The sequence below is a fragment of the Sprattus sprattus genome, assembly GCF_963457725.1.
Source record: "Sprattus sprattus genome assembly, chromosome: 5".
Classification (NCBI taxonomy): Eukaryota; Metazoa; Chordata; class Actinopteri; order Clupeiformes; family Clupeidae; genus Sprattus; species Sprattus sprattus.
Window position 1 is genome coordinate 26,244,272 of NC_137924.1, and position 16,781 is coordinate 26,261,052.

The 16,781-nt window shown below is 41.9% G+C and overlaps 3 protein-coding genes across 3 annotated transcripts in view; all 3 read right to left on the bottom strand.

Moving 5' to 3' along the window:
* Window positions 1–2,602: 2,602 nt before the first annotated feature.
* Window positions 2,603–3,958, bottom strand: gja3 (gap junction protein, alpha 3; the record flags this gene model as incomplete). Its single annotated transcript, XM_080839420.1, has 1 exon — window positions 2,603–3,958. The coding sequence occupies one exon, from the start codon at window positions 3,956–3,958 to the stop codon at window positions 2,603–2,605; it is 1,356 nt and encodes a 451-aa protein (XP_080695546.1).
* A 4,874-nt stretch (window positions 3,959–8,832) lies between these two features.
* On the bottom strand, window positions 8,833–9,636 carry gjb8 (gap junction protein beta 8; the record flags this gene model as incomplete). Its single annotated transcript, XM_080839903.1, has 1 exon — window positions 8,833–9,636. One exon carries the CDS (start codon window positions 9,634–9,636, stop codon window positions 8,833–8,835), a length of 804 nt encoding a protein of 267 aa, XP_080696029.1.
* A 2,156-nt stretch (window positions 9,637–11,792) lies between these two features.
* The window catches only part of cryl1 (crystallin, lambda 1), a 13,664-nt gene continuing 8,675 nt past the window's right edge, over window positions 11,793–16,781 (bottom strand). The window contains exons 6-8 of the mRNA XM_080839562.1: window positions 13,827–13,935; window positions 12,187–12,293; window positions 11,793–11,933 (exon numbers count right to left, since the gene is read on the bottom strand). Of these exons, the coding sequence (XP_080695688.1) occupies window positions 11,835–11,933; window positions 12,187–12,293; window positions 13,827–13,935 (315 nt within the window). The 3' untranslated portion in view covers window positions 11,793–11,834. The remainder of the gene's footprint in view (window positions 11,934–12,186; window positions 12,294–13,826; window positions 13,936–16,781) is intronic.

The window sequence follows — 16,781 nt, forward strand, 5'->3', positions numbered from 1 at the left end:
ACATACATCAGGAAACATTGCATGTTTCTGACGTGTATATGTGGCACTGTCACAAGCAAAGATATGCATGTGTCTCTCATCGAGAGCATAGTTTGGGAAATAATAAGTGTTTAAAGTATGTGTGATGAGAAAAAAAATGTTAATTACATGTCCCTTTCAGACTGCAAACTGTGATGAAGCATACCTGAATTTGGACAACTACAAGATACTTGAACACAAACTTATTTCCTATAACACCATGCTACATACCAGCTCCTTAAGGGCTTTAAGAAAGGCTCAGTAAGTACTTACCTAAAGTATGTAGTTGTTCTGTGCATTGGTTTTGCTTGATATTTGAGAAAGCATATTACAGTAAGAACATAACATATTTATGTCTTCTAGACAGAGGACAGTGCATACCTTTGCTTACTACAGTGGTAGTAGTCAGTAAGATTGGTGGTGGGGGGGGGGTTGCGTAAAAATAAATAAACAAAACAATACAAATGAAGAGATGGGCGCAGACTTAATACAGTATTTGCATCTGGACATTTGTTGTTTTTTTGCGTTTGTACACTGCATAACTGTAACCACAAACTGACTACAGGAAACCAATTTTAATAATAATTTCAAAATACTGTTTTTATAGCTGTTATATGGATAAAACCTATTAAATGGTAAATTAAAGTTGCACAGCTGATACATGTGAGAAAGTACTCCCATCCATAAATTATTCTTTACATGTAGATAGTTAAAAAGTGACTGCTTTCGTTTGACAGCAGTGAACAGTTATATACTCAAAACTGAATCTTCTCAATTCAAATCAAAGTGTTCATAGCTTTTTTTTTTTTTACTTTGGTTTGAATTTCAAATTTGATTACTTTTAGAAAGGTGTCATATTCAACCAAAGGACAAAATCAACCTAGGGTTATGAAGTTGTCAGCCTAATTTTCAAGAGCCTTTAAGTTCTGTTCCAGTGATTTGTTAAGATGTTTATACTAATAGTTATGTCATACTCAACAGAAATTAAAAGATGATGTAATTATTCATGTAAGTAGATTTACTTGTTCTTCTTATCCAGTTTTTTAATATTTGTTTTTATTTTGTGATAAATTAATCTTTTAACCAGCAGAGCAAAATGCAGAGGCAGGAACTGCAATCACAGTGCCCAGTGGGCACGACTGTGACAGTTCTAAAGGTGACCTTAGTGTAGTGGACATGTAAAAACAGTGTGGGGTGGTCTCCAAGCCTAACTTAAACTTTTGACCTTGACATAGAGTAGACAGAGGTCTGCATGGGTCACTGCATGGGTCACTGTGTGGGTCGCAGAGAAGTTCACTCCAATCTTCATAAAACATGTCCATGCTTAAATACATGCCTTACTGCTCTCATTGTCAGCGTCAGTCTCAGTACTTTACGCATTTGAATGGCAAAAAATAAACCAATTACCATCTCAAACATTGTAACATAGTAAATATCCTTTCTTTAGACAATGAAAAGTGCAGGTAAGGCATTTATTCAGCAGCCAGTGTTTTTTCTTTTTAAGCCTATTTTGTTTTTAGTTAGTTTGTAAGGGAGCTAGCTTGGACAGTGGCACTGTCTGCAAGCCTGTGGTGAGTTGTAGCCTAGTCTCTAAGGTCAGTTTGTGTTCTTAGAACGTAATGATGACGTTAATGGCAGTTCACAGATGAAGATGATACAGGGTAGATAGAGATAGCTAGGACAGGAAATGCAAATCACGAAAATTTTGGTCAAGCTAATTCTTGGAGATTTAGATTCATGTCAACAGATTGGAGTTATGGTTACTACCAAAGAAAAAAACATGTCATTGCTGAATTTAGTTTCTCTTTAGATTTGTATTTTTTTCTGATACACTGCAAACATCAAACGTGTATTCCAGGTTTACAGATTCTGATTTTGTACCATGAGATATGGACTGATACAGCGTTCCTTTATGGGACTGCATCAACAGCACAGAAAAAGACGAACAATGACAAATCCCAGTACTGGAAGCAGGTAAGCAATAGTAGATCTCGATGCCTTTGCAATCACATTATAATTTCCTCTCAACAATTTTCATATCACAGCCTAATGACTAGTGTAACCTCTGTATTTCTTTAACCAACATCAAGACATAACAGTTTGTCCCAGTTACACCAGGCCACGACAATCCGGTGTTCAATAAATTATTTAAATTACCTGATTAAGACATGCACACCACAGAAATTCACATTTCCAGAATGTATCACATGACCCCAACTAGAGAAATGTTCTCTTTAAAAAAAAAAAAAATGAAAAAAAAAAAAACTAGATGTAGACATCAAGACATTTATCCCGTTACCCTGTGTAATATGTTCAACCTGTCTAACAGTCACAGTCAGTAAACTCATTACAAACTCACCGGTGTTTACAAAATCATCACATGAGACACCAAACTCATTCAAGTTACTCTACAACTCACCAGAGGATATATGGAATTGTTGTCAAGATCTCTTTAGTTCCAGCAACCTGCCTCTCATTTCCTCTTTTCTTGTTAAATAATATTTTTTTGGCATTTTGTTTATATATAAAAAATCTGGGGGTAGTGGGGCGGGGGCGGGGGGTTTTTATTTTATAATTGGGGCGACTAAACTGCCAGGTCGTTGGGCCTGGCTCTAACACTGCTGGTCTTGCTGGCTCTGCTGAGCCGGCGCGGGTCTGTGAACGTGAGGGGCGGCTCGTGCATCTCCACCATGGTGGTGACGTGGCCTTCTTCCGGCTCACTCTTGCCGTCACTCAAGCTGCCGCCGCCGCTCGAGCTGGGGCTGGTGGTGGGCAGGGCGGCCTCTTTGGGCTGCCGCTCGTGGTCAGCACAAGAGGCGGAGGAGGAGGAGGACGAGGAGGCGGAGGAGGAGGGGGAAGGGGAGGTGGCCTTCATCTCCCGAGTCTGCTGCTCGGTGGCCAAGTTGGCCCAGTTCTGCTCAGCGGCCAGCCTGTGGTTGTTGTTGTTGCTGATGTAGAAAGGCGAGGGCTCGCGCAGCTCCTCGTGGAGCGGATCCATAGTGAAGTCGGCCGAGGGTGGCGCCACCGCAGGCTGCAAGAAGGCCGAGTTGCCCGACGTCACGTCTGTGTAGGTCGGCGGGTAGCTAAGGGTGGGAGGAGCAGTCCTGGGACCAGAGCTTGCGGGCTCGGGCCCAGCACCCTCCCGGAGTGGTAGTAACTCACGGTCGGGTGCGAACTCGTTAGTCATGCCTTGCTTGACTTTCTTCCATCCAAGGTGATAAATCTCTAACAAATTCAGCAAAAGAGACACGCAAGCCACCACAAGCATAAATATGATGAAGATGGTCTTTTCTGTGGGTCTGGAGATGAAGCAGTCCACGATGTTGGGGCAAGGCCACCGTGCACACTTATACAGGGGCGTCAGCTGAAAGCCATAGAGGAAATACTGACCTAAAATAAACCCCACCTCAAATAGGGTTTTAAATATGATGTTGAACACATAGGTGCGTAACAGCGCACCCCTAATACGGATTTTCCCGTGCTCGTCTCTGATTGGTGGCTTCTCCTTTTTCACAACTCTGCCACCCCCTCCTCTCGCCCCCCCTCCCCCTCCGTTTCTGTAAAGGAGTTCTTTCTCCTCCTGGAGTCTACTGGCCTTTCGCTGTTCCTCCTCCTTCTCTTTCCGCTTCTCCTCCATACGAACAATGTGCAGTACATGGCCCAGGTATATGAGAGTGGGCGTGGACACAAAGATAATTTGTAGCACCCAGAAGCGGATGTGTGAGATGGGGAAGGCCTCGTCGTAGCAGACGTTCTCGCAACCGGGCTGCTGCGTGTTGCAGGTGAAGTCCGACTGCTCGTCCCCCCACACCTCCTCAGCGGCGGCCCCAAGCACCAGGATCCTAAAGATGAAGAGGACAGTCAGCCAGACCTTGCCGATCACCGTTGAGTGTTCCTGCGCATTCTCCAACAGCCGCCCCAGAAAACTCCAGTCACCCATGCTTCACGATTTCTAGCCTAGGGAGAAAGTACAGTCTGTAGTGAACACAGCGAGGGGGGGAAAGAAGGAAAGGGAAAAGGAGACAATGGAGGAGAGGAAAGGGGGAAAAAGGATGTGAGGACGACAGGAATTGTCACAAAACACAACAACAGCTGTGAACACAAAACAGGAATATGCTTAGACACAGCAAGCAACATATTTCAGGCTCAGCCTTGATAGTTTCCCTCGTGGCCGAGACACACCAGGCCCGGAGAGCAAGAGCAGTGGACACAGAACGGTGACCGGTTACAGAGAGCACTCAACGCTAACAAATATGTCTGTATAACTCATACATACTTTCAACGCCAACCCTGGTAACATTTAAAGTTTCAACGTGTAAAAAAAAAAATTCCGGTTGGTTAGTTTTGAACAAACAATAGGTGTCTTTCTGCTGAAAGGAACACACAGTTTTGGACAGGAAAAAAATCTAGTCGATCCCAAATTACAGCCAATTGTGAATCACCCGAAATGGACCAAGTTACGTAAAAAACTGTCACCTAAGCTCAAGGATTTCGTGAAACCCCCTATTTAACCATCCATCTGATTGCTATGAATCTGGCATGCACCGTGTAAGCAAACTCTCTCCCTCTTTCTCTCTCGTACTCTTTCTCGCTCTCCTGTCATACACATACACGCACATACACACATACACACTCTTGTACACACAGACACGCACACACACTTTTTCTCTGCACTCTCTCTCTCTCTCACACACACACACGCTCTCACCTGCTCGCTCCACTGCTCAGCCGGCATGTGCTGAGATCAACATTATAATGTTCAAAAACAGCCGTGAGCATGGAGTGGACAGCACAGTGTACAGGATACAGTTGAACCACTTCAAATCTAAATTTTATACAGGATTCAAAAACTGCCCCCTGCCCTACCCAAACAACTCTAAATGTTGTAAACATGGCAAGCACTGATAACCAAAGTGTATCAATTCCAATTCTGTTGGTTTTATCCTTATGGAAATAACTATGGCAGGAAGAACTTATTTTAGTTTTCATTTTCACATCTGTATTATAATGGCATCCCCTTGTTTATCCTAAAATATCCATTTAATCAATTTGTTTTGGAAGGGGGGAAAAAACTGCTTTTCATTCTTTTGGCAAAGCCTATCATCAGAGCAACCACCAATAGGAAAATTAGCATTTCCTTACTTCTGTGTTTCAATGTGTTACAAGTTTGGTAGAAGCAGCAGCCTATGAACTTGGCACTATAACAGTCATTTAGAGCAAACCACATGCAAAGGCAGCGAAGATGAACTTACAAAAATGCTCTTGTGTTGTTGGTAATAAATCCATCGACTAAGGTTCAATATGCGTTAGAAACCTGAAAAATAAAATAAGCAAATTAAAACAGTTTATAGAGCATACACATTCGTATTAAATAGAGATATTTGAGGTTGCTGTTCAGCAAATGGCTTAGAAACTAAAATAAGCGTTTATTGATATTGGCTGTCCTTGTGCGTTCTCATGATTTATTGGTTTTAATTTTGGCCCATTTTACAGATTAACACAAGGGCAATTGGAGATATTTTGCTGTAAGGCAGTTTTGTAGCATACTTTAAAGGATTCATGTGAACAGTTACAGTTTCTTAAATGACGTGCAACAAATCTGTTTTACAGAGATGTGCGTTCAGGCATATGAATAAAAAATGCAATATAATATTGAAGCAAAAACTAATCTTTGCTTACATTTAATACATTGAACTTTGCTTCCTCCACAAACCGATTGCTTCTCTCATCAGAATCGGAAATGCTGATCCAAAGGTTGAGTAAACCTAATTTGTAGATTAAATCGCCTCAGACTTTCTTGATTGGGAGGTCTTTAACTAATGATATTTTGTATGCTAAAACGGATATTGAGTTACAGTTACGGCAATCTGTAACTACAGTAGCTACAACTACTGTACGAAATGTAGAGTTGTAGCCTACCATGTGTACATGCAGTCATTGTTTGGTCGGTGGACTCTATTGTATTGTGAAACTACAGTTTTACATGTAATTTTCTGTCTTGGTGACAGCTGGTTAACACGAAGGAATTTAATCTGATCTCGGCCTATCACATCGTACTTGTCAGTTGTATATCTAAATTTGGAAATTGATATGCAATGACTGTGAATGTGTTACTCTAACAATATACGGAAGGTGCCAGATTTCTTTTGAGTCCATTTGTACCATTGAGGCAAACAGCCTTTGTGAGAAACCTTTTGTCAAATGACCATTATAGCTGAGGGGTCCATAACATTTTTTTTCCATAACTTAAAGCAATTTTGAAAGTTGCTGGCCTATTAGCAAGCTGTGACGACAGCTTCGCCTTTTGCTGTCCAGGGTGTTATGTGAGAAAAAGAATGCACCTATCTCAATCATACCTTAAACTGCAGTTGCCAAAGTTATCTATTGAAAGAAATATCCGGCCGCCACTGGTGCCATATTTTGAGTGCGCTGGATAGTATACAGACTTCCCAAGGTAGCTGGAGCCCTCCCCTCTCCCCTGTTCCCAAATCCTGGCAGCTCTGCCAGTTTACCAAACTTTTGAAAGCAGCCAGACAACTTATTCATGAACAAACTTCTTCGCCCGTAGATTCGAGGCCAAACTTGCGCAAGAAAAGTTATTTTTTCATAGCGAATTCAACGTGGAGATTGGGTTTCGCGAAACGCAGCTGCCTCCCGGTCCCAGCCATCGCGACTGTCACATTGTGTGGCCATGCATGAGTGAATTCAAAGTCATCAACCTGAACAAGCGCACGCCACGCCCCTGCCAATCCAAGCTTCAAATATCCACCGACTCTCAAATATATCAATTTTATGTTCTTAATTTGACTGTTTATAAAAGTGAACTATTTTACTTTTTTTTTTAAACAGAACTGTTTAAGGCACATTGCGTGCTTGAAGTGGCAAGGCTGATTGATGTAGTTAGACAGCAGGTTCCCTCTGGCAAAATATTGGAAAATACTAGGTTTAATATTAGAGGTTACTGTAAACAATTGAATAATGAAGGCTAGAGTTCAACTTCTGAGAGTGTATACCATACCGAAACACACAGCGCTCTCCCGGTTGGACAAGGGGAGAGCAAAGCGAGATCTTCCCAAACAAATGGACAGCCCCTAATGCAGTCAAGCACATCAATCACAGACACACAGGTAAACATTTTGTTCTTCTTTCTCATTTAATTGTAGACATGATTCTATGGCAGAGCGAAATGCAGATTAAAATGCAGTGCAACTAACAGTCATACATACAAAACGTCATGGCCTCCTTCATTTAGGTCATCAATGCATTCTGATTTAAAAATGTAATGGGATTTGATTGTTTCTCTCTTTAAGCTACGCTACAAATGTATGACAGTCTCAGTATTTGTGTAACCTCAATGTGGGCCTACCCTTTTCCAGATTATCCATTGTATTATCATTTAAAGAAAAGTGAATCAAACGAAATAAAAGTCGCTCTTACTGGAGTAGGCTAAACGGTTGTAAAACGAGCAAGCAATTGCTCGCAATAACAGACATACCTGATAGCTTACGTGAACAATTCATCGGTTCCCACCACAGGTGTCACTATTAAGACTCTGGGTGGCGGGAGAATAATTTCCATTTTATGTAGCATAGTGCAGCGTTATTTCCAGTCATGCATTTTCCATGGCCTATTCCGAATTGTGACAAGCGCTCAAGGAAACACACATGGTAGCGTGCAAGTGCAGCGGCTAAAATAAACGGCCTGAAAAGTGATCCGCAGCCGCCTGAGCAGGGTGCAGGCAGTAGCCTACCTTTCTTCTTAAGGCAACATGTTGCAATTGCCGTGGCCCGACTAATAGGACAACTGTGCAACAAGTAGCCCAACTCAATTCGAGAAAATAGATTGAGCATGGTAAACGGTACCTTTAACTCACAGATGATACGTCTTTGACATTTCTGACCTCAAGCCTTAAGACTAAATAACTATATGTTAATTTGTTAAAACTGATGGAACTCACTAGGATTACTAAGATGTGGCCAGCTTCACCTGATGAAATAACAAGTGTCTATATTTTGGAATGTTTTCCCTCTTCTGCAATAAAAGCTGAAATGGAGATCTCACAGTCTTCATTATTTTAAGGCTATGGCACATACAAACTGCATTTAACACATGCACTAATGCCACGTTTTAGTTTATTAATGAAACTAAATACTTCTTTGGAGTTAGACTCAAATAAATTACAGAACTGGCAAAGTCTTTGAAGGATATCTTGAACAACCAGAACCTTAACAGAACATATCATGCCCAAGAAACTGATGTATATCTTTCAAATTATTTGTACAGATTCCTGGCAAACTCTAAGGCAGACTATTTATGCATTTCAGTATGCAACACACATCAAATGATGGAAAGAAGCTTTGTTTTTCTATGACAACGTCTTAAGTCAGTTGGCAATGGACCTTCTCTAACAACAACACTACACTGTTGTAAAATGATAATGTCTGATATTTACCACTAGGTGCCACTGCAAGTCCATTTCACATGCCTGCTTTCAGGCTCATGTAACTTGGGGTGGGGGTGTGGGGTGGCTTATTATACAAATTACCTTCATTTCATGTAAACCACATAACCACATTGACTGCTTGTCTAAATACATGCACTCCATCTACACAGAAGATGAAGCTAAAAGTAACAAAGTTGATTAAACTTTCATGTGGTCTCCAAATCTGGCACTTGTAAATTCAAATATAAATGGGAAATAAAATTTAAAAAAAAACAACAAAAAGAAAACCTCCAAAATATTAAAATACTGAATACTTTCATGTAATCCACGGTGGCCTCTACTTCAGGGGGCAAAGGTCATGTTGCTGGGGCTTAGACTGCCTTGCCAGTGCTAGAGTCAGTAGAGGACGACAGTAACATCTCATTCTTTTTGTTCTGCAAGTAAGCCTTGTCTTTGGACGCGTTTTCTGGGTGAGTGTAGGTGTGCTTCTTCCGTTGCATGCGTGCCGAGCACCTCATCAGGGCCTTGACGATCAGATAGCCCAGCTCCGCCACGTTAAGCACTATGCAGATGGACGAGGAGCCCACCATGAAGATGGTGAACACAGTCTTCTCCGTGGGGCGCGAGATGAAGCAGTCCACCTTGTTGGGACAGGGCCACTGCTCGCACTTCACCAGCCTGGGCATGTGGAAGCCATCGTAGAGAAAGTAGAGGGCGTACATGAAGCCTGCCTCAAAGATCAGACGGAAGAACAAGCTGCTGGTGTACGTCCACCAGAGGGGGCCAGTGATGGGCAGCCTCCTCCTCTTTAGGCTCTCCAGGTCGCCCTCGTTGGCTTTGTCTCCCCGCGCGGCCATGAGGTCCTTCTTGACGCCACGCTTGCGGTAGGTGACGTGCATGGCCACCAGGAGCGCCGGCGTGGAGACGAAGATCAGCTGCAGGCACCAGAGGCGTATGTGTGAGACGGGGAAGAAGTGGTCGTAGCAGACGTTCTTGCAGCCGGGCTGCTGCGTGTTGCAGGTGAAGTCCGCCTGCTCGTCTCCCCAGACGCTCTCGGCAGCCAGCACCAGGATGGTGATGCGGAAAATGAAGAGGACAGACAGCCATATCTTGCCAAGGCTGGTGGAGTGCTTGTTCACGCCACCCAGCTGGGCATACAATGCCCCCCAGCTCATATTGGTTAATTTTCTTCAGGCCACCTGCACACAGAGAGCCATGTTACATTAAGTCATTTAGCACACTATTTTGTCCAAAGCGATGTACAAGGGAGAGAACAGTCAAGCTAAGAGCAATATAGACCTTGTGTAAAAATAAATACTACTTTACATAAGAAATAGAAAAACTAAATAGAGTAACCTAAAATACAATCTAAGTAGCAAAGCTGTACAAATACATATACACAGTCTTAGCCCTGTAGCTTCTCTGTCATGTTATATATATTTAGTATTTTGCCAGAACAAAGTCAGTAATTAAAATAACTTTTTTGGTGGCATCACTGCTCTCTATGACTCAAAAATCAACACCAGAGACAACTTCGACCCAGTAACAAATTTTGCATGAACAGTCATACAGATTAACTCTGAAAACCAAATCACTACCAGTTCAGTTTAACCTAATATATGTCAGGGGGTGCCCTCCCTATGTTAACAAACACAAAACAGAAACAATGCCCAATTTACCTGACCAATTTTCAAACCATTACACTAAATTAAATTAATATATTCTAAATCTTATTTACCAAACATAATATAAAGCCTAAACATGTCAAAGATGCAAACTAACTGATCAGTTCATGTTATTGGCAGTGGACCTAACAAGTTAGGTAGCTTTTGAATATTCTGAGATAGGGATTACAGGCTTCAACTAAAGTGTTCCCATCGTAGCCTAATCACTAACACTTGAGATAGTGGAGAATTGAATCAATCCAAATTGTGTGCGATTAAAACTAAACAGTACTGTCGGCCACTTAATAGTCAAAAGCCATAGATACCAGACGATGGAATTAAGGGCTACTTCAGAATCGGTTAGGTAGAGTTGAATAGAGAGTTAAGTCAGAGTTCATAAGCAATCGGAGAAAGTGCTTGTTTTTAAATAGTTTGCCTATTTATAAATATGAAGATTGTACTCACTCAGTAAGAAAGATATTAAAAGGCCTCCATCGGCAAAAACGGTGTTGTTTTTGCCCCACAAATGATGTTTTAAGCCCGCTGTATTAGTGGGAACTTGCGTGACAAGACGGCGTCTGAGCTCCGTTCTCGGTGTGCACCTGATTTTTGTCTTGAGGATGAGCATGAGGGGTGGAGCCCCCACTCCTCAGCACAGCTACGGAGTCACATCCGGTAGAAGTTTCGTTCAAACAATTCCAAGGTGAAATACTTCAAGAATATTGTGGAAAATTGCTCCTTCAGCATTACAGAAGTTAAATAATGTATCTCTTTGGTGGGTGTCGCTGAACAGTTCTCTGATATCGAGGTTTCAGTGGCTTATTTGGACGAGTTAAATAGATTTTGTTATTTAACATTATTATTCAAATCATTATATTCATATATCATGTATTATATATAACATACATAAATAAAATAAATGGAATAACAGCTATAAACAACTATATGAAATGCATTGAACTTCTGTGCCAAAGAAAGTGTAATCAAGACTTGAGGTTATAATATATAATCAGCAGTGGTGTAGTCAGGGGTATATGCAGGTATATGGAGTATACCCACTTCTTTTTCTGTCAGCATGGAGTATACCCACTTCTCAAAACAAGGCGTTTATCCTGTGGTGTATGGGCTGCTTAAAAAATAGTTAAGAGTATACCCACTTCTCCCGGGACCACTACACCACTGATAATAGTATTTGCCACAAATAAATTGCGATTCTGATTGTACAGATGAAACCCAACTGAACCAACTTGGTGTTTAAAATGGATTGAAAGAAATAGCTTTACTCTGCTCAAAAATCACAACAGACTGACCAAGCTAAGGCCATGATTATTTATTTAAATCTATTTATACATTTTCATGAAAAAGTCAGCGTAACAATGAATCATACTAAGAACATAATGAATCACTGTAATCGCTTCATTAAATCTATCCAATTCATTTCAGTGCTTGGCCATGTACCTGCAATTGACTCAGATTTCATTTTGTGGTTAGATCTCTCTGCCAAAGAGCACTTTTGGCAGGCTTCCCTGAAGGCTAGTTTTGATATCACTGAGAGGGCAGAGCACCCTGCATTCTGGTCCACAGTCGGGTTGACCAGGAGGGCTCCGGCGGAATTCTGTTCCGAGACCTGCACCCTCCCTCCCGCCTCCTCCCTCCGCCCTCCCCAGTGCTCCCCCTGCCCTGGAGGTCATCAGGGGTGCAGCGTTAGCTCATTTCTTCAGCTTGGCAAGGGCCATCAGGAGTTTGTCCCTCCTCTCTCTCCTGGCTGAGAGGTGTTCCTGGTCAGCGGGGATGAGTTCACAGATCTCCTGTGGAGGAGCAGCACACAAAGGGACGGTGTCTTTCAGGATATTTTCATCTGAACTTCAATTTAGTGCTTGTAAGTTATCACTTATACGTTATTAGTACTTCTATCCATATTTACAAGTAGTCTACAAAAATAATCTGAGGTCATCCTTGTGTACAATGTAGGCTATTAAGGTTGCTTTTTTACCCTAAACTTTCAGGCTGTGAGGAAAAACCTGATAAACACTAAATGAAACTATGCACATCCACACATACTTTGTTGACCAGCGCAGCTTCCTCTCCAGCGAACTCAGGTATAGGCCCAAAGGATGACAGCACTCTCTTCATGCCCACGCGATAGCGCTCAAGATAGTCCTCTAGACCTACAGAGATGAGAGAATCACACCCATTGTTTTTGTGTCTTAAAATAATTTGGTTCAACATTGTAACCATTCTAACTAGGATAAAAGTGTACATTTGAAAAGCATTGTTTTTCCTTGACATCCATATTTTACTTCTAATGAGCCAAATATCCCATTAATACAGAAATATTGAATAAAAATGCCAATAAGGGATTGGGGGGGAAAACATATTTGTTTGTTATATTGTATCAGTTATAGAGGCTTGATTATATGGTCCTGTGTCATAAGGGTAATTTTACGTAAAGTATATCCGTTTACAGATTGCAGAGCGCGTGTTCAAAGATGTGTGTCATGTCCACCCTGCCACCTTACTTAAAATCCACTTTTATGTTCTTAACAGTTGTTACAGTGTTAATTAAGTTATGAAACAGAAGAGGCGAGATTTACTTAATATATAGCCTTCAGGTATGCCTTGCCAAGTCATGACATGCTCTCAAAAATGCCAGGTGGAAATGGTAGACTTCAAAATCACATGCCTCTTTGCCGATCAACAATAAGTAAAACAGAAAAGCTCATTGTGCATTCCTAACGTGGACAGTGGACAGGTTTGTTTCATTATTGTTTTTCTTTTTTGTCCAACACATGGAATGACTAATCAGTGCCGGGTGCAGCCTCTTCCAATGGTTGAGTTTAAAAGGATGCTTGTTCATGCCGGAGGGGAAAGTCTCCAAGCATGACATGAGAGTTTTTATCTACAAACGGTCACGGCCTGTACACTCTGAAGCCTCCCTCTCTCCTGACATTCCAGGGCAAAATAAGAGGTTTGCTTAACACACCAAAAAAAAAAAAAAAACATTTTGTCAAGTGTTCCAAAAACAAGAACGCAAGCTGCAAAATGGCAATGCTTGGAACCCTCTGAAACATTTGGCATTATCCTTGGAACCAGCGTGTCAACGTGAGGCCATCCATTCATCTGTGCCCTCCCTCACATGGCCAGACCAATCCGCAGGCCCACGGTCATTCTCCAGATTTCACACTGTCTTCTGATATTCACCATGTCTGTGAGGTCGCCCCCCCCCCCCAAAACCCACACAAAACACATATATATATATACGTAGCACATCCTCTGATAATAACGTGCTTGTTTACCCTGTCACACATGCCTGTTAGCTCCGTCACGCACAGCTGCATATGCACAGGACATGTGAGGCACATGGTCTAAATGTGACAAAATAGTTTGGTATTTTTGTTGGCTATGGTTATAGTTTTTTGAAATATAACATATGCATAAATAAACTCTAGGAAACAGAGCATTATAAAACAACTATTCAAAAATACTGGTCCAATACATAAATAAATAATAGTAGTACTACTACTACTACTACTACTACTACTACTACTAATAATAATAATAATAATAATAATAATAATAGCAATTACCAAAACTATTAAACTTTTTATGTTGACACAGAGTAAAGAGTGGAGTGAGTAGTCTCTAAGATCTTGTACCCACAGAACTGTTGTTATGTTTAAAATTGAGGACTCTTGACATGCCTTGTGGTGCATTGAGGTGCATAGTCTCAACCGGACCAATGAAGGCGTAACGCATGCCCAGTCCTTCGGTCATCACCAGGTCTATGTCCTCCACTGAGATGATTCCATCCTGGAAAAAAAATCAGACACAGAGGCAGAAAATGATGAAAACATCTTCCTTCTGCATTTACCCTCCATAATCATGGCCCTGACTCAAGAACCAAACCTCTTCCTGTCCATTTGTCCATCACTTAGGGCCCAACCCCGTCCCTTTTCATCCCATTAGCACGTCGCTAAAGCATCTCCCACCATATTGGGTTTCGCCAATCATCTGATTCTGTATCGGTAGGATAATGGGAAGGCACTCTGGAGTGGGGAGGGGGGGGGGGGGGGTTGGCCACTGTGCCAGGACAGGGTCTACCTACCACTCCGATTACCTGAGGTTACGGATATCCACTGGCCGGACCAGGTGAAATCAAAGCTCGAACACAGAGGGAGCAGAGAGAGGAGGGAAGAGTGTTTAGGATGGGGAGTGGTGGAGGGGGACAGGGTGGTCTTTGTTCTTTCTTTTTTTGGGGGCAACAACGAGTCCGTTATCTCACTGTTGCGAGACGGCAGCCAGGCTGGGGCAGAGGGAGAACCGTGAAAAGAGGCCTTTCCTCCGCAGTAATGACCAGGGACAACAGTGTGCTTTCTCAGGTGATCCACTTTCCACTGCTGGCTCCCTCTCAAAGCTCCATCCTGGACCATACTTGTGTGTGTAGGCATGGTTGAGGGGTTGCCTGTGTGCGTGTGTGTGTTTGATTCAGTGACAGTGACAAGGTCTTTACAGAATGACTGACAGTTGTTTGTTCGGTAAAAAAAAAAAAAAAGATTAAACAGATAAACAGTTTAAATCTATTGTATTCACTTTTTTTGTTAGACGCAAGACCGTAATAGCGCTGTTCACTTTAAAATGCCTTGGGGGTCAATATGTGACTCGAGAATTTTTGTTCAAGATACGAACATGGGTCTTTTGGGCAACCTACTATTACCTGTTTGTGAACACACTGTAGATGTCAAGCTTCCCCTGAAGGGTTATGAGGTTGGCCCTAGCGGACCTCCTTCAATGTCTCAGTGTGCTGTTAAGCGGGGAGGCTTTGCACATCAGAGGAAAAGGTGAGGGCTTCACCAAACACCAGGTTAGACCACATTCTTCACCTACATCTCAGCTTCTTATGTACCTGTGCATTTTCTTCAACTTGAAAAGTCAAATGTCTTTGTGTGTGTGTGTCAGTTGTTGTTTGGTTCCCATGATAAATATACAGCAGTGTTGTGTTTAGAGCAATGCACATCTTTTAGTCATTGCACATCTTCATAAAGTTCAGGTTCCCTATACATGTAGTCCTCACTGACCCCAATGTTTCTGTGTCAATGAAAACAATACATTATTATTTCCTCAATTAACATATTCAAATTATACAGAATTCTTCATTCTGTCCTTTCAGTAAGAAGACACCTTGTAAAACTCATGGATGTTTATAAATAATTAATGGATCCTTGATGTACCCTCTCATAAATAGCTAGGCTGTGACTTCAGCCAGTTTATTGACAAGATTATCTATGGGGTTGTATTTGCCCTGTAGGTCTTTCTTAAGGCTTCTTCAAATGTCGGCCACAGGCACTTTAATGTTTTGACCAGAAAAAAAGGATGCTTTACCGCAGACATTACATAAACTGAAATACTGCTGCTCAATATTGTCATGAAGTTTTATGAAATTCTTAATAATTAAAAGTGAAATTCCTTTTGGCTGATGGAACCTCAGAGCCAAAGTTTCTTTGTGGAATGATGGAACCAATAAGTTACCAGGGTCTACATTGTGTGGGTGACCACAAGCATGGTCCCTAACGCTAACATGTAACCACACAAAGTAAAGCGATAATAGTGATCCATCCAGTATCTCTAAAATCATTTACATGACAGTGAGATAACACAGCTACTATCAAGACATACCTGGTAGTGACTTAGGCCACAGACTACAGTTTCTGTCTGACACAAATGAAAACTGAGACATCTACATCTCAAAGCCAGGGCAGGACGGCGTGGTTCTCCTTTGTTAATGAAGGATCATAGGAAGTGTCACAGCCTACTTTTTATCTGTGAATTTGCATCTTTTCGTAGTGGAGGCTTTGCGGTCACCTGATAACAACATTGTTTCCTGCCGCAATAAACAAAAAATGCTCTGTCAGCTGAAAGAAAACATTCTTTGTGACTGAACTAGTATCGAGGTCAGCTGCAATTTATGATTAAATCTGTCCACTCTTGACGAATCCCCACCTACAAAACATGCATCCTAAGAAAATATATATACATCAATCAGCTGACCTAAAACCTGATCAGCTGATCTAACAGTCAACTGACTCTCAACTAGCTAGGCTTGTCATTATGTTAAGCAGAGAGAAGCCATGTCACAGACACGCATCAGTTCTTCAACAAGATTTAGTCTCAGAGATAACACCCAAACATCTTCAGGTCACATGTCTAATAACATGCATGTAATAATAGATTGCATCATCACATCTTACTTAAGAGACTGCTGTAGGCCATCTGCACGAGAGAGTTAACTCTCTCACACACATGCACACACACACAAGAGTTATGACTGTGAAGGTGGCAGACTCGACCCTCTGGGCTGTTCTTATCTGGGGTGGTCTGAGCTCATTCCTCTCAGCATTCCTTCACTCACACTTGATTTTCACCTCAGGTGAAAAATATAAAGCATGCATGTGTGCGTGCGTGCGTGCGTGTGTGTATGTATTGAACTGGTTTGAACTGGACAAATCCTCTCCTCTGTCACACCTAATAGGTGAGGGTTCAGGGAGGTTACGTGTAGACAGTAGTAATAAAGAAAAACTCAGTACAGATGAATAGGTCCCTCCTGTGCCCTATAATTATGGACGTCACTGCAGCCACCAGCAGTTATGTCAATCCCAGCA